We start from the raw sequence: 17,416 nt of genomic DNA on the forward strand, positions 1-17,416 counted from the left end.
CACCTTAATTCATCAATTCCCACCTCAATATTACCTAGCCAATAGTTGACTCAATTGTGTTATTTCTACATCAAAAAAAAAATATATATATATATATATATTAATCCACTAGTTGTATACTTGTATTATCCATTAACAATATTCCCACATCACGTGACAATTATTCTACTCATGACTAATATATATTTTTTCACTTTTATTCCCATAAATATAATTCAAATTTTTGCCTATATAAACCCATTCATCACCTCATATCTTATACACCAAAACCAAATTAAATCCCAAAAGAAAAAAAAATGACAACAAACACAGAAAAGCTTTGGGTTTTTGCCTTAGCCACAAAATACAATTTTTTCAACCCCATCAATTCCATTTTATTTGCACTTATTTTATCTTTCGTCTGGTTTATCATCAACATAATTTACTGGACTCACCCTGGTGGTCCAGCTTGGGGTAAATATAACAAATTATCAAAATATTTACTCGTTAAAAATCCAATCCCAGGTCCAAATGGCTTACCTTTTATAGGTAGTATGTTCATGATGACTGGTTTAGCTCATCAAAAAATCGCGATTATGGCTCAACTTTTCAAAGCTAAGCGTCTTATGTCATTCAGCTTAGGTGAAACCAGATTTATTGTAACATGTAATCATGTCGTAGCAAAACAAGTATTGAACAGTAAATCTTTTGTTGCGCGTCCTGTTAATGAATCTGCGTATGGATTAATGTTTGATAGAGCTATTGGATTTGCTCCTTACGGGGTTTATTGGAGAACACTAAGGAAAATTGCATCTACACATATGTTCTGTTCAAAACAGATTAAAACGTCTGAAGCTCAAAGATTTGAAATCGCGAAACAGATGGTGGAGATTTTTAATGGGAGGAGTGAAGGTTTACGAGTTCGAGATGTGGTGAAAAAAGCTTCTTTGAATAATATGATGTGTTCTGTTTTTGGACGAAAGTATAGTCTCGTTGATTATTTTAACGATGAGATGAAAGAGGTGAGCGAGTTAGTCGATGAAGGTTATGATATTTTGGGAATACTTAATTGGTCTGATCACCTACCTTGGTTAGCTGAGTTTGATCCTCAAAAAATTAAGTATAGGTGTGAACGTCTAGTGCCTAAAGTGAATCGAATCGTGGGTAGGATCATCGATGAACATCGAGCTCAACCTAGTAATGTTCATCGAGATTTTGTGGATGTTTTGCTCTCTCTTCAAGGGGTTGAAGCATTATCAGACTCTGATATGATCGCTGTACTTTGGGTAAGCAACTATATAGTATATGATTTTAAAATTAATAAATACATTGATTTTGGTATTAATTTCATTTTTGTCACTATATGTGTAGGAAATGATATTTAGGGGAAGTGACACGGTGGCAATTTTAATAGAGTGGATATTAGCACGGATGATACTTCATCCTGACGTTCAGTCAAAGGTACAAGAGGAGGTAGACAGGATTACTGAAAAGTCACGACCAGTGAAGGAGTCTGATGTAACCAACATGGTTTATTTACAATCAGTAGTGAACGAAGTACTTAGGTTGCACCCTCCGGGCCCACTATTGGCGTGGGCCCGTCTCTCGATTGAGGACACCATAGTGGATGGGTATCATGTTCCTGCGGGAACCACTGCTATGGTCAACATGTGGGCCATCACAAGGAGTGAAGAGGTTTGGAGTGAACCACTTGAGTTTAAACCCGAAAGGTTCATGAATCAGATCGAACCTGTTGTTTTTTCGGTGTTGGGGTCTGATCTAAGGCTGGCACCATTTGGTTCTGGAAGGCGAAGTTGTCCCGGAAAGACACTTGGCTTGACCACAGTCACTTTTTGGGTAGCATCGCTTTTGCAAGAGTTCAAACTCAAAACTGCTGATGGATCCAAAACGGTTGATTTGTCTGAAGTACTAAGGCTTACATGCGAAATGAAGACCCCACTGATGGTGAAGGTGCAAGCGAGAAATTTAACTAATTAAACGTCTATCATATTAGTTGTTTACGTTACTATATATGGGTCTTTATTGTGTTGTATTGTTACTTAAATAAGAAGTATGGTCTAATTGTTAGTTCTTTATATTTACTGTAATGATTTACTAAATACATTATTATGTAACAAAATTTATGTTAACAATTAATTATTTAGTGTCATGGATTGGATATGTCATTTTCTTTCAATGTTATATGCCTGTGTGTATGTACAGAGATGATTAAACAAATTCAAGTTATAGCTAAGACATATTCTCCCTATTTTAATATATGTAGAAGTCTTTGATTGGAAGTTTAATCAGGATTTATAGTTTAATTTTCTTGTGTTTATTTGATTATGAATATTTTATTCATTTGTTACTTTTCTCGGAGTTAATTTCACGAAATCACGTTTGGTCATTAAAATTTCAAAAAATTGAAAATCAACTTCAAGTTTTATTTTGAAATTTGGAAAACATCAAACTTTATTTCCACTTTCACTCCAATTCACTCATAAAAATTTAAAGACAACTCAAATTTCTATCATAGTTAAACACAATTTCAATTTTTAAATATCATTTTTTATTTGAAAAGCTAAAATTTCTTTTGGTCAAATATGCCAATTTTAATAGGCAGGCAGGCCCTATAGATTTTAGAATCTTGGGATAGTTACCAATATATTACCATTCTGTCGTCTAAATTATCAAAAATGAATACAGTATACATTACATATACAATCAATTGTGTATGGTGTGTGTATATATAGTATATGCATATGGATGCTATATGTACAAGTATGTATAGATATGTAAATTATATGTATATGTATGTATAGTATATATACTGTTACGCCCCTATACTATCCCTAGACGCGACACAATGCTTAGAACCACGAGTGTTTCCAAGCTAACCTCGTAGCATGGCATGACGGTAAGGGGTCGTTTGGTACAAAGATTAATAATGCAGAGATTAGTAATAGAGGGATTAATAATGCAGAGATTAATAGTGCGGAGATTAATAATGTAGAGTTTATTTTTATCAAGTGTTTGGTTCATGTTTTCCAGCCTCATCTTGTGTTTGGATTATATTTATATAAAAAGCTTCTTTCCAATTGTACACTTGAATTATTCTGTAATTGGGTCAAAGTAGATAATTGCCGAACAATATTATTTTTTTATAACCTTCTAACTAGCTATGAGAAGAATAACTTAGTTGCCTTGTTTGTTATTTTTTCACTTGAATTATCTGAAGATAAATAATTATCATCTTAATAATTGATCACTCACAAAATGTTATTTTTCAATTAATAAAGATAAACCATCTACTTTTAAAATCGAACAAATGGTCAACAATGACAAAATTGAATAAACCATTTATTATACACATAAAATTGCAAGTTGTAGTTTTAATATGTATGTGAATTTTTCAAATTGTTTAAAGTACAAATGATTAGAATATATATATATATATAGACACACACACATTCAATTTAGATCACAAACTTCATATACAAATATACGACTCACATTTCAAATTTGTATTGGATTTATTAGTAACAAACAACTCTCTCGAAAATAATTTGTAAGCTACTTTATTTAAAAAATTTACTAGTACAAATATAAATTATAAAATCAAAAAAAATACACAAAATGATTTGAGGAATGTTTTTGTCTTTACATAGGTTTATCCCATAGTTTATATCCTATGTATTACTAATACCTTCAAATGGAAGGTATTAGTAATACATCCCATAATACCATGTTGGATGTATAACTAATTCATGGATTAGTTATACATAGGCTCAGATTCCTACGAAACATGATACTAAATAATACCTTACATAATCCATGGAATTATTAATTTAATGCAGCCTACAAAACGACCTCTAAGATTAGCAAAACAACAGAACATTGAAATACATGTGCGAAAGCTAAAACTGAAATATCTAGATAGAATTCATAGTACTGAAATAGACAATGTCTGAAAGACAACATCATGACATGGTGAAATTTAATTGATTGTCTGAAAGCCTCTGCTAACATGAGTTGCTAAGATAAACCCCTAGCTAACTCTAACATGTCTGAAACTGAAAGTCCAATACTGAAAGAAAGATAAGTGTTGTCTTCGAGGAGATGAGGACTCACCATTACTGTTTGTAGCGGATATGAGATATCACTAACCACAAGTCCGACGATAAGCGATATAACCTACATTATCAAACAATATATGCATAAAGTATGTGGTCAATACTCGGAATGTATTGAGTATTATGAAATGCATAATAAATATGATATCTGAACATACTGAATATGTAAAACATGTTGATGCAATGATCAAGTAAAATAACATGAAACTAAGAGATATTGATCTGAAATTACATATATAAAAAGTCATGTAATATCTTAAATCTGAGTGCAAGAGATATTAAAATCGACATAAACCAGGTGAACCAATATATGGATTTTAGTGTATCACTCCCACACTGAAAAGAGAGTGTCCATACTTGCCAAGGTAAGAACCCGATATCTAAGTCAACGTGAATTCACTAGCGAAAGTCCATAAAGACTAACCCTATGGTAATAAGTAGTTCTGCGATTTAGGAATTATTACTAAGGATCCACAGACGTTAAACGAAAACTCTCATTCTAAAAGTCCATTCGGTACTAAGTATACTCTCAAAGAAACATGCATAAATTTGGAAACAGTAATCATTCGTACTGTTGAATCATACTGATAACTAACAAAATGCTGAATAGCTCATAAATTATGATAACCAAACATATTCTAAAAGATGCTTTATCTGAAAACATTTAATCATGATATATCATAATTCAAAAAAATCTGATAATATAAGACATGCATATAAGAATAACATAATTTTGATCATGAAAATACTTGCTTGTTGTGAATTTATGAAAATATCATTGAAAATATTGAATTATATCAAAATCATGCAAGTGAAAACAGATCATGAAGGAGGAATTGAATTTCAATAAGAATCATCTAAACCCTAGTTTTGAGGAAATCATAACTTGAAGAAAATGAGGTTTTTTTGGACTCAATGGTTGAAGGGAGATCCGTTGATGAAGTTCCAGCATACCTGAAGTGGAAACCCTAGTTTTATTTCTTCAATGGTGGCTTGAACCAATTAGAATCCTAGCTTGCTTGAGAGAGAAAACTTGAGGAGGATTTTTTTTATTTTTTATTTTGGGTGAGTAATGAGAGAATGAGGAGTTTGAATTACTGAGAATCTGTTAATCTCATTAAAAACTGTTGGAAGGACTTTACGAGGGTATCTACATACCATAGTTCTTTTTATGGACCGTAGGTCCCTGCTCGTAGAACTCAGAGGGAAGTTCTGAGTTTTTGGACTTTTCAGCCACGAATCAAAACCACAAACCATAGTCCATTACACTATCTGTACTGTCCATCTGTACAAAACAATATATTGAAATACCTATTCTATGAGGTCTGATATATGAGACCCTTTCTACGAACCGTAGATTATCCAACTATGTCCCACGTTTCCCCTGTATTCTATTCAAAGTTTCATGTTTCTAAAATTATCCTATGAGGTATGTCTACGACTCGTAGAATCAAACACAAGTTGTGAAACCTACTCGTAATCACTAAACCAATTTTCTTAAATTTGGGGTATCATCTACTAAAGGTTCTTACAAATCGTACTTATTTTTACGATTTGTAAAATCTATCAATAAAATTCAAAATTTTTAATATCCTCCAAACCTTATATATACTGAGGGACTTTTGAGGTGTTACAATTTTTTCCCGTTAGAAACATTCTTTCTCGAATAGAGTCTAACTATATCGAAAAAAGTAAGGAAAGATCTCCAACCCAATACTGAAAGCTAAACATGTAAAAATTATAAGAGGGACTGACGATGAACTAAAGCATGAAGTTAAAATTGATTCCATGAACATGCATGCATATTGAGATGTGAAAATACTGAACAATATGAAGTTGAAAGAGTATTCAGTAGTAACTATTACCTTGTGTTGGAACTGAATTGGAAGGAAAAAAAATAGGGGTATTTGAACATCATATTAGTTTTGGCTTCACAAGAAGAACCCTCAACTAACTAATTCCTCCAAAGGACTTTTATTGAATTAGTGACTTCTTATTTCTAAACTAACGAACCTAATGGTAAATAATTTCAACTAGGAGCTCTTCGTAAGAGAAACTTTCCCTTGCACTAACACTCTCTAATGGCACAACTACAGTTAAATCACCAATGCATTTCTTCGACAAGGATATATGCAACACTGGCTGTGCTAATGCTAACTCTGAAGGCAAACTCAACTCATAAGCCACATTGTCAAAATGCCTCAAAATCTGATAAAAACCTACATATCGGGGATTGAACTTCCCTTTCTTACCAAACTTCATCACGCCCTTTATGGGTGAAATTTTCAAATAAATCCAATCATCTACAATATATTCAAGCTCTCTCTCCTCTCACATCGACATAAAATTTCTATCTGTTCTAGACCGTTCTCAACTTATTTCTAGTAGGTCGATCATTCTCCATAACCTCAGGAATCGACTTGGGCGTTATCAAATTCACTTCGCTAACCCTAAACCAATCAAAAGGAGACCTACACTTCCTATGATAAAATGCCTCAAATGAAGAGGCTAAAACTTCCAACAGAAACAACGTTTTATTTTTAAGTACACAATGAAAAAATTACTAGAAAAAAACACCTATATAAGTTTTATAGGTCATGTGGTGCTAATTTTCTTTAATGAATAAAAGAGAGACTCGTTTCATAGGTAGAAGAATAGAAGAAGGGACTCTTCTTTGACCCCAAAAATACAAAAATGGCCATTTTATTCTATACCAAATTTTTAATTGGGCAACTTTCACATATAACAAATTTAAATTTATATTTGTATGCTATAGCAAAGTTTGCATAATTGCGCTCCATAGCAAACATAAAAACTGTATAGTTCGCTATACATATACAATTGAAGCAAATTGTATAAAACAAAGTGTATAAAACAAGAAAGAGAAAGACACTTGGGCAAAGAACTGTATAAAAACGAAGTGTATAAAACGAATTGTATTATTATAAGTGTATAGAACGATTTTATACAATTCAAATTTGTATAAAATGAGAAAGAGAGAAAGACAAAAGAGACTTGACAAGGAATATACAATTGAATTGAATTGTATAAAACGAGAAAGAGAGAAATTAGATAGAATTTGAAAATTGTATAAAACGAGAAAGAGAGATAGACAAAAGAAACTAGCAGGGGAGCATTTTTATATAATTATAAGTGTTTAGGACGAAAATATATGTACTTGCATATCTATATACAATTTTCTCACGCTTTATACAAACAGAAACGCAATTTATACATTTCGCTTCTGTTTGTATAAGTGAGAAATGCGAGGGTGGCGAGCGAGATTTGGGAGAGTGGCGAGCGAGATATGGAAGAAGGAAGATAGTGGGAACAAAAATATATGTATTTATACAATTTTCTCTGCTTTATCAATTAGAAACAATTTTTATACACTTGTGTTTGTATAAAAAATGAGGAAGCGAGCGAGAGATTGGAGAAGAGTGGCGAGCGAGATATTTGGAAGAGAGGCGCCTGGCAATATTTTGCAAACGTTTGCTATGGAGCACAATTATATCAAACCCTGGCTACTCCATTTATTTTAGGTTATTAGTTTGTTATTATATACAATTTCCCCTATTTCAATTTTATTAAAGCCCAACAGGGTTCTAATAATATAAGGCCCAAGATGAAGATCCAAAGCTAGAAAACTTTGCTTAAACCTCTGTTGTATTAAAGCGTGACAGACCGTCGGAGACCGGAGTGAACAACAATGGCGGATGTTCAGAGAAGAGGAAGACCATTACCTCCTCCTCCACCCAGAGGTCCACATGGTCCACCTCCTCAAAGGATTGCTCCACGCCCCGTACCAGTTGATCGCGAAAAGGTCCTACTTTTTCCTTTCTTTCTTGCCTGAATCCTCTGTTTCTGACTTAGGTTACACTGGTTTGGTTACGGATTAGGTTGTTTTTGGAGTGAAGTAGCTTGTGCTTCTGCTTTTTGATTTTTTGAAGCAATTGTTATGTTGCAGACTCTCGCTAGGGTTTTGTTTAGAAAAGATCTTATAGTGTATTGCTGTTCAACAACAACTCTGAGACGGAAAATTATATGCATGTGTATATACATAGTTAGAATTATGTGTTATTTTTATGACCATGGTGTCCGAGTGAGCTATTGTGCACTTCGACTAATTCCACATACCTGTTACCTCACACCAGCAACATGTTCCACCAAGGCTAAAACAGATGAGAGGAATCACCTAGTGTTTTTTAATCTCTGCCCAGATTTGCTTACAAGAGACTTCATAACTATCAACCACTTCATTGGCCACACTTTTAAGTATTAAAATTATGCGTATGGCTAATTCGCGAGTTCAAGTTTATGAACCTCTAGTGAAAATCTCACCTCTGCAACTGTTGGGCTGACCATATCATTTTGCTCTATTTGGACTCCTTTTTTTTCAATACTAATTTGACGAGTCTTACTCTGGTTGGTGTATTATTATTCAAGGAATGAAATTTGATTTGGTAAATGGAAGTTTAACACAAGATCCCAAAAACAAATGTAAGGTTGAGAATTTAGAAGTTAAAGGAGAATACACCACTATGTAAATTGAAGAAAAATAAAATGCAATGGTGATATACTACTTCTTCCACGTCTATTCTGATTTTATATAGGACTATATCAAGGATATGTACGTGCATTAGCTTTTAGCAAATGTACCCCCAAAAAAGACCTTTAGCCTGCCAGAAAAGAAGCTGTGAATTGTGAAGAGACAATGCCCGTCATTTGGTACAGTACCGATCACCGAATGGGCTGTTATGGTTAATTCATGTCATACACCTTGATAAATAGAATTTTGTCTGGTTTGCTTTTACATTTACTTTCAAAAGAATGGACGCTTGCTTGCCCTTCCTCCTTCTCAGCTTGGGCAGACTAACAAGGTAAAAAGGCATGCAGGCACTTGTGTTGTTTGTTGTACTAGCTGCTTACCATGTTGAAGAAAATGGATTTCAACTGATACTAGAAATATATGATCTGAGACCTGGCATCACTTTGTATTATGTTGAGACCATACATGCTGAGTAATCTAATGATTGTTTTATTTTTGTGTGTTTTCTCTTTATCAGCAAGTTGGCATGTATCTTTTGCATTTTTTGTTCGTACTTGCTATGCTAATGTGTGTTCATAGCACATAATGTATTCTTTGCATACTGGAAATTACTTACAAAACCTTTTTTTTTTGTTTCTTTTGGGGATACCATCGAAAACCAGACTTGTCCTCTGTTGCTTCGTGTTTTCACTAAGGTATGTTCTCCAATCGAGCTTTATTTTTTGTTTTTCTGTTTTGATAGAAGGTGAATTTTTATAATGGAATAACCACGAGCAAGACAAAGACCTTTCGAATAACCCTAAGGGGTCGTTTAGTAGCTGGTTAGACTTATGCATGTATTAGCAGTGTAGGGATTAGTTATGACTTATGAGTGAATCAATGTATTATTTTATGCATGTCTTAGTTATGCAAGGATAAGTTAATAAGTTATGCATGGATTAGTTATTCCACCTTCTATCTTGCATAAAATAATACATAGATTCCCTCATAACTTAAACATGTATTTGTTATGCAGGTTTCTAAATTGTTAACCAAGCGTTGTATTAGTTTTTACATGAATTAACATCTTCCCATCTACATACCAAACGTCATATAAGTTATATGAAAATTAGTACATGGATAACTTTTTACTTATCCGGCTACCAAAGGACCCCGTAAGTTTTACCAGCTTTCGAAGTTCTGAAAGTAAATGAAACTATCTGTAAGATTTTGCTTTTCATATCGTCGCCTTCGAAATGTATATGATTTGCGTATGCTTCACTAGTTGATTTTCCCCGAAAAGTGGCCATGCACGCATATTTTTTGTTTCACCACGTTTAAGACTAGTATGAACCAAAAACCTGAATTGCTTTATGGTTAATTAATGATATACTCGGTGGGTGCTTCACTTTGGAACTTACAGGTTGGAGGCCATCACAATGTTAATGAATTTGCTGTGAGGGGCAAGGAACCCAAAGATGAGGTCCAAATCTATACATGGATGGATGCTACTCTGCGCGAACTAACTGATCTGGTATGAAGAAGTAACACACAGTATATCTTTTAACTGGTCTCTTCAATTTAGTTGTTATCTGTCTCCTCTTTGTATATTCTCATGCTCACTATCTGCCAGCATGCACATAGCAATTCAAGATGTTGGGATATTGTTGCAATTTTCTTAAAAATGTGCCTTCTATCCTTCGCTTGTATGACTAATTGTCTAGGAGATGAGCTGTTTTTATCTTTTGAGTGCTGAGTTTTCTCCATAGTACATAACTTGTATTTGAGTTGTTCAGTTCATATATTATATATAGTACCTCATTGAAACTAGGTGCAGCATAGTGCATTATGAGTTTCTGGCCTCTGTGAGCTGGTATATTGATAATGTTTGGCATGAAAGTAAGGGGTCGTTTGGTGTGAGGGATAAGAATATATAGTCCTGGGATAAATGTTTGGTGTCTTGTTTGGTTGACATGTTTGGGATAATTTATCCCACCATTTATACCATATTGACGGGATAAGTTATCCCATATACAGGGCGGGATAAGTTATCCCATGATAACTAACCCCAGGATACTTGGGATAACTAGTTTCCATCCAAATGACCCCTAAGAGTGTAAGGTGTCCCGAACCAATTAACGTTACAAGCTATTGCTTAGACAGTTGAACAGTTTATGTCAAAACTGTCTCTCTTATGGTTCTATGTGAGCTGACTACTTATCAGAAATGAAAACACCTTCTTTGGAAGGAAATTAACTTCAGATGATTTGAAGAAAGTTGCTTTATTCATAAAATCAATTTGAACTGAATTTTTTCATTTCATTTTTGGTGCTAAGAAAACCTCATAGAAGATTTGGATTCCCTGTTAGAAATTATTGAATCCTTGAAAGAAGAATAAGGTTTTATACTTCATGTAAATATGGCTTTTTTTTTTTTTTGGATAATGGTCACGTAAATATGGCTTCCAGCACAACCTCACAACCTTTCTACCGAGGATTTGTAATATTGTGATCTTTCTTTTAAGAAAAACCTTATTTGGTCTGCCTGGATGCCAAGCAAAAAGTGGCAATGTAAGTTTTCATCTTCAATTCTGTGGCACAATTTGTAGACCAGTGGTTCTGGGACCATGCAAGTAAAGCTGCACTGTAACTGTATATTTCCATGCCAAACATTTACATCTCATCTGATTTATCTTTTTCCTGTGACTGTATCAGGTTAAAGAGGTAGCTCCAGAAGCAAGACGAAGAGATGCAATTTTGTCCTTTGCTTTTGTCTATCCTGATAAAAGGGGGCGATTTGTCGTTAGAGAGGTCTATATCACTTCACTTCTCTATATGCTTATTTGTACATGAACTTGGTTTTGGCATTTGAAAGTTTTCTTGTATCCGTCAATGCCCTTTATCTTCTCATCTGTTTGCCTTCCAACCTCTTTTCTAGGATATTATGTTTATTGGCTAGATTAGTTTTTTGTGGTTGCTGAACTATCATCAGACACAAAATTATTAATTTGTCGACTTTCATCTAATGTGCACACATCTGTAAGGATAATATTCAAGGAAACAAAATTGTTTTGGTGCATTGAAATTGCTACCCATGTGACTAGATGATTGTATGAGGGTAAAGGATAATATAACACATCATCCAAACCGAACTTCTTGTAGATTAATAGTTCTATTTTGAAAGATACCCAAAATATAGTTCCAGAAAGATGATGAAACTACAAAGCTGAAACTAAGTTCCGACTGTGGTCTAACTACTGACAATCAAACATGAGATAATTCACGTTTTTCTTCGTTGTTCTGCCTTGGTGATGAGCCAAAATGCTCAAGTAGGGCTTGATCAAAAGTTAATTCTTGAACTCTGTAAGGGAATTCATGCTCCTACAGTCTATCAATGCATGTGTCGTAATTTTATGGTTAAATTTCAGTTCCCAATAGTAACAAAATAAAAGGAAATTAGGAAGTTCCGAGATTTTGGAAAAAGTGACGGCTAATTGTAGTATCTACATCCTCAGATTTCTAGGCTGGCAATGTCTCATCAAATTTTACTGTTCAGATGTTAATTGTGTGAGAAATCCAGGATTGTATTTCCATTTATAATGCGATGATATGTGTTCGTGATGTTTTCAAGCAAACAGTGATCTTATAGTGTTTATTCTCTGACATGAAGGTGGGGACTACATTTTCTTATCCCAATATGAGGCGACCAGATAATGGCAGCAAAACATTGAGTGAACTTAAATTTCAGGTAATGCTCTCTTCGTATGAGATCATTGACCTCATCATTTTTCTCGGAATTTGGTATTGACTTGTTTCTTGCCACTTCAGATAGGAGATTACTTGGATGTGGCTATCATGTTCCAGTGAGCGTTATGTCACCCTGTAATGGAATTAGAATTACGCAGACTTGTATTACTTTGTGTTTCTTCTTAATTCTTCATATCTGTATTTTTCTTGATAACCTGACCTATTGTTCATTTTTGCTGTAAATCTGAGATTATGTCCAGAGTTCTCTATGACTAGATCTGTGATATTACGATAGTATGTCATGGGATTTAACTGCATTCTTCTTATGAATTGTCAACACCTTTATGATACTTTGTGATTTCCTTTAGTGAACTCTTATGTCCCAAAAGTTTGTGGAACTGTGATTTTGGGTCTTTCCTTTTGACAAATTCTTATGTTGATATTTGTAATACCCATGGACTAAGCCAGTTAGTTTCTGAACACTAGAATAGTGTTTCCTCGTTATGATCGTCGTTTGGTAGAGTGTATAAGTGATGCTTGTATTAGTTATGTTGAGATTATTTCTTATGCGTTGTTTGGTTTAACATATTAAAAGAAAATGTTCGTATACAAAAGTACCTTCCACACCTTAAATTTTTTATGAATGAATTTAATAAGTACAGTTAGAAGAGCAGTTGTATGAACTACTAGGAATACTCTGCTCCCCTTATTTTGTGCAACATTAACCACATATCAACAGTAAGGATCACACAAAAACACGAACATACATGGCATCAAATCATAGGATTACACAGCCATTTGCATTCTCATCGCTTAACGGTGTGATATATTGAACAAATATTTTTACTAGCATTACCACCATGGCAACCACAACATGATGAAGAAGCCGCGCAAAATCCACCATTACCATCACCTTGTGAATGATGAAATGGATGACTAGGGTAGTCCTAATTTCCAAGACTTTATCACTAGGGTTATTTCTTGATTCTCCTTGGATAGTTGTCATAGTTTGCAATCCTCAACTGCTCTAGTTGACGAGTTATAATGTCTGAACGTTTATCAGTTGTCCTTGTTCCCATATAAGTTCAGCTTTTCTACCATGGTTAGAATTGTTGTAGGATCAACTGTGCCTCAAATGATTAAATTTCCAAGCTTTTCATCAATTTGTACTGACCTTGTATTTTCAACATGTTTCTCACATTAAAAGTAGCAAAATGGGGTGGGGTACTAATCTATTTCAAATTTATTTTTGTCAATATTAAAACAACAATTGTGTTTGGTCAAGATATCGAAAGTAACTTTTGCTACGACTCAAAAAGCACTTAGGATTCAATTGGTAGTTGATTTGAGTAATGTAAGTATCAGTGATGTAGCAATTAGTTATGAGCGAATCTATATACTTCTCTTGTTCCATTTTAGTTGTCATATTTTTCTTTTATAGAGTCAAACGATAAGAACCTTGACTAACATTTTACGATGAATTTATATGTCAAAAAACGCAATTTATAGTATTTTTCGTATAGTTTTTGACTATAAAAATTTTTTAGTTTAAAATATTAAATTATTGTAATCTAATTTAGCTTTGAAAATTAGTCAAATTGATTTTGAAAAAATGCAACATGACAACTACTCCATCCGTCCTGTTACATGTTTAATATTTCATAGTTTGATTTTTTTTTAAACTCGTCTCAGGACAATTTTTTTCCCAATTATATCCTCAATTGATATAATTGAGTTAATGTCTTTGAAATATGTAGTGATTAAATATATTTTGAACCACATCTATTAATAGTGGTAAAATGATAGACTATTATATCAGTTATTATTTTCTTAATCGGTGTACCAAGTCAAAATTTAATAAATAAAAAGGGATGGAGGGCGTGTTATATTTTGTTGGTATTAGTTATTTAGAGGTTAGTTCTTTCATGTACATGGTAATATGGTAGATATATGAATTATTCCACCTTCTATTTTGTATAAAATAATACATAGTTTTCTTCAACACTTATACGTATATTAATTATGTGAAATCTTAAATTATGATCGGACATCATTATAATTTTATGTATGAATAATTTACTTCCTAATCATAACTACAAATTAATGACCGCTTATATTTTCCGTAATAGATTTATGAAACATCTCAACTCTCCGAAGTCCAAAATAAGCTTCATTTTTTTAAAAAAATAATCACTTTTGATTTTTTAGAAGTTTAATCAAACAAATTATAAATTATTACTTATACTTTTAATTATTTATTTAATAAAGATATCTTCTAGGGTGGATATAAGTGAAGTTATCTATATATATTCAGTTGACAAGTTATATATATATATATATATATATATATATATATATATATATATATAAATCTTTTTAATAAAAAATTTGTTCTCCGCTACTATATGTCAACCAGTTAACACTAACTACTTGGATTGTGAATTAATAATTCTTGATTTACACCATTGTATATAAAATATGTACTTGATGCGTGGTTAATAATGTTTCTATTGCAATCAAAATTATCAAATTAATCACTTTATAATTCATAAAGTAATACTTATTGTTCTGTTAAATGGAAATTTAATAAAGGAAAAAAGGTTTGGTTGTGAAAGTAACACATACATATTTTTACTGTTACACATAATTCACATATACTCTTTTTGTTTAGTGAAAATGAAAAAAATAATTTAAATTAATTTTTCTTATCAAAAATAATAATTCTAGGGATATATTGGATCTTTTTCAGACTTTTTTTATTCAATGATTAATTTGAATTTATTATTTTGATGGTGAAGTGTTATTTTTAGCTATTTTTTTTTAAAAAAGCATTATGAATGCATTACTTTTTAATTAAAAAATTAAAATACAATATAGTCACAAAACTTATTTTTAAATTACAATATGTCCGGAAAAACAATTATTTTTAAACTACAATATGCGCACAAAAACTTAAATTTTAATTTTCTTTTTTTCATTTACACATCTTTCTTTTAATTTCTTTAATTTTTTCACCAAATATTGAAAAAAAACAAATGAAATAAGAAAAAAAACTCCAATAACGATAATGAAAGAAGTTAAAAACAAACTCATGTCATGTAGGGGTGGGTATATATTATATTTTGTTTACTTTCTCATAATTTTTTTCTTCCTCACAAAAATATATATCCTGTATGAATTTCTTAAATATTTTAAAAATAAATTAAAAAAAGAAATAGAAAAGATTGAGGTATATATAAGCTATTTTCATAATGATAAGAATATTTATTACAAGAAGTATATGAGCTCTAAAAAAGACCTTTTCCCTTTTAATAAAAACAGGCTTTTCAAATCAGTACAAAATAATTTGGAATTTGAACCTTAAAAGTAAAACGATTTTTAATAAAAATTACATTATATATATTGAATTGTTTATGTGTATACTGCCAGTACGTTTTATATCTTTATAATGAAAATTCTAATTTTGTTACCATTTATTTCTACTAGTTAACAAACTCTGCTTGGATTGGGAGATTAATAAATCTTAATCTACGTCAAAGTATATGCGTGGTTGATTATGTTTCTATCTATTGCAATCAAAATTATTAAATTAGTCACTTTACTATTCATCAAATAATACGTTACGTTTAATGGAAATTACAAAAGATATCGCTGAGGCAATTTGCTACGAATTTTTTTCGACATATCAAAATAACTACGTATACATGAAAAATAAAATATTAGGGCAAAATAATAAAATTGATCAATCTATTATTAGTATTTTTTTTGTCTAATTTTATATGTCATCTCTTTTTATATTATTCGGTGATTACATGAAATATCATAAAAAAAGTATTTATCTAAAGATTGAAGGAGTATTAATTAAATCAATACAGAATGTCGATTCGAAAAAACACACGCAAAAAGAAGATCTTTCTTTATGTTGCTTGGAACCAAAGTAATCAAATGATTTTATATAGCATTTACCAAGGGAATATTGGTTGATGATCGAACATTATATTATCTAATTGACTTCTTAAGCTGTATATTAATTGTAAAATATCTTGTTAAACCCCACTTCAATGTTGACTAAGTAAAATCTTTTTTTTTTTACAACCTAACTTGTTCATTAAAATTGAATTAGAGGATGATATGTAAATAAAGATGATTACAATTCAATTAATTTAAATAATCTTTATTAAATTAAATTCATTTGATAGTTTTGATCAAATGTTCCATCTATCATGAAATAAAGGGTTCAAATTTCAGTAGCGGTTTATTGTTAATATTAATTACTTATTCTTTAAATTAGTTTTCAAGACTTAATATTCCCTTTGATCCTATTTAGTTGTCAATTTTAGGAATGACACACATATTAAGATAGCAATAATTAGCATAGTGAAATTACAATTTTACCTTTATTAATTATGGTTTCAAAAAGGATGAATTAAAACTTGGAAATTTTCAAGAAGTTTAAAGAAGGTACAACAAGAAATATTTTTTTTGTGCATTCTTGATTTGTCAAAATGGACAAGTAAACATCGAGAGTTAAAAAGAGAAAATACGGACAAGTAATTAGGGACAGAGGGAGTACTTGTTAGAAAAAATAATAGGAAATAGAATTGACGAAGAAGATGACTTTGAGGCGAATAAAATCACTTTCTTTAAAGAGACATTACCCCTATATATATTGAAAAAATACAAACAAATACAATTTTTTTTATTTATATATTGTAATGATTGAGTTTTGTCGTTATAGAAATGTCGATGGGGAAAAATTGGGGCCGGAAATTTTTTTCTGCAGTATTAGAATTTTTCCAATCTTGTCCAAATTTGAAAGAATCAAGCAGTAGGGAGATCTAGTAGCAATTTGGTGGAGTAAATGTGGATTGCATTATATGAATGGATAGATAACTCCTTAAGGAATTTGCACGGCTTTACAATATCAAATTTGGATAAGTAGATCATCGGGAATTGACTTTGGCATTAAAGCAATTTCTGAGCGTAGTGGGCTAAGTATGTTGTGAAAAGAAGAAATTGAAACTTTAGTG

At 31.8% G+C, this 17,416-nt stretch overlaps 2 protein-coding genes across 2 annotated transcripts; both read left to right on the forward strand.

Moving 5' to 3' along the window:
* Positions 1-211: 211 nt before the first annotated feature.
* Positions 212-2,149, forward strand: CYP78A77 (cytochrome P450 78A77). The gene is made up of 2 exons (XM_004240066.5): positions 212-1,265; positions 1,351-2,149. Exons 1-2 carry the CDS (start codon positions 297-299, stop codon positions 1,975-1,977), a joined length of 1,596 nt encoding a protein of 531 aa, XP_004240114.1. The 5' UTR covers positions 212-296; the 3' UTR covers positions 1,978-2,149.
* A 5,583-nt stretch (positions 2,150-7,732) lies between these two features.
* Positions 7,733-12,774, forward strand: LOC101260232 (histone deacetylase complex subunit SAP18). Its single transcript, XM_004240065.5, has 6 exons — positions 7,733-7,935; positions 9,324-9,356; positions 10,064-10,174; positions 11,355-11,450; positions 12,310-12,387; positions 12,468-12,774. The coding sequence occupies exons 1-6, from the start codon at positions 7,822-7,824 to the stop codon at positions 12,504-12,506; spliced, it is 471 nt and encodes a 156-aa protein (XP_004240113.1). The 5' UTR covers positions 7,733-7,821; the 3' UTR covers positions 12,507-12,774.
* Positions 12,775-17,416: the final 4,642 nt, after the last annotated feature.

The sequence above is a fragment of the Solanum lycopersicum genome, chromosome 5 (genome assembly GCF_036512215.1).
Source record: "Solanum lycopersicum chromosome 5, SLM_r2.1".
NCBI classification, from domain to species: Eukaryota; Viridiplantae; Streptophyta; class Magnoliopsida; order Solanales; family Solanaceae; genus Solanum; species Solanum lycopersicum.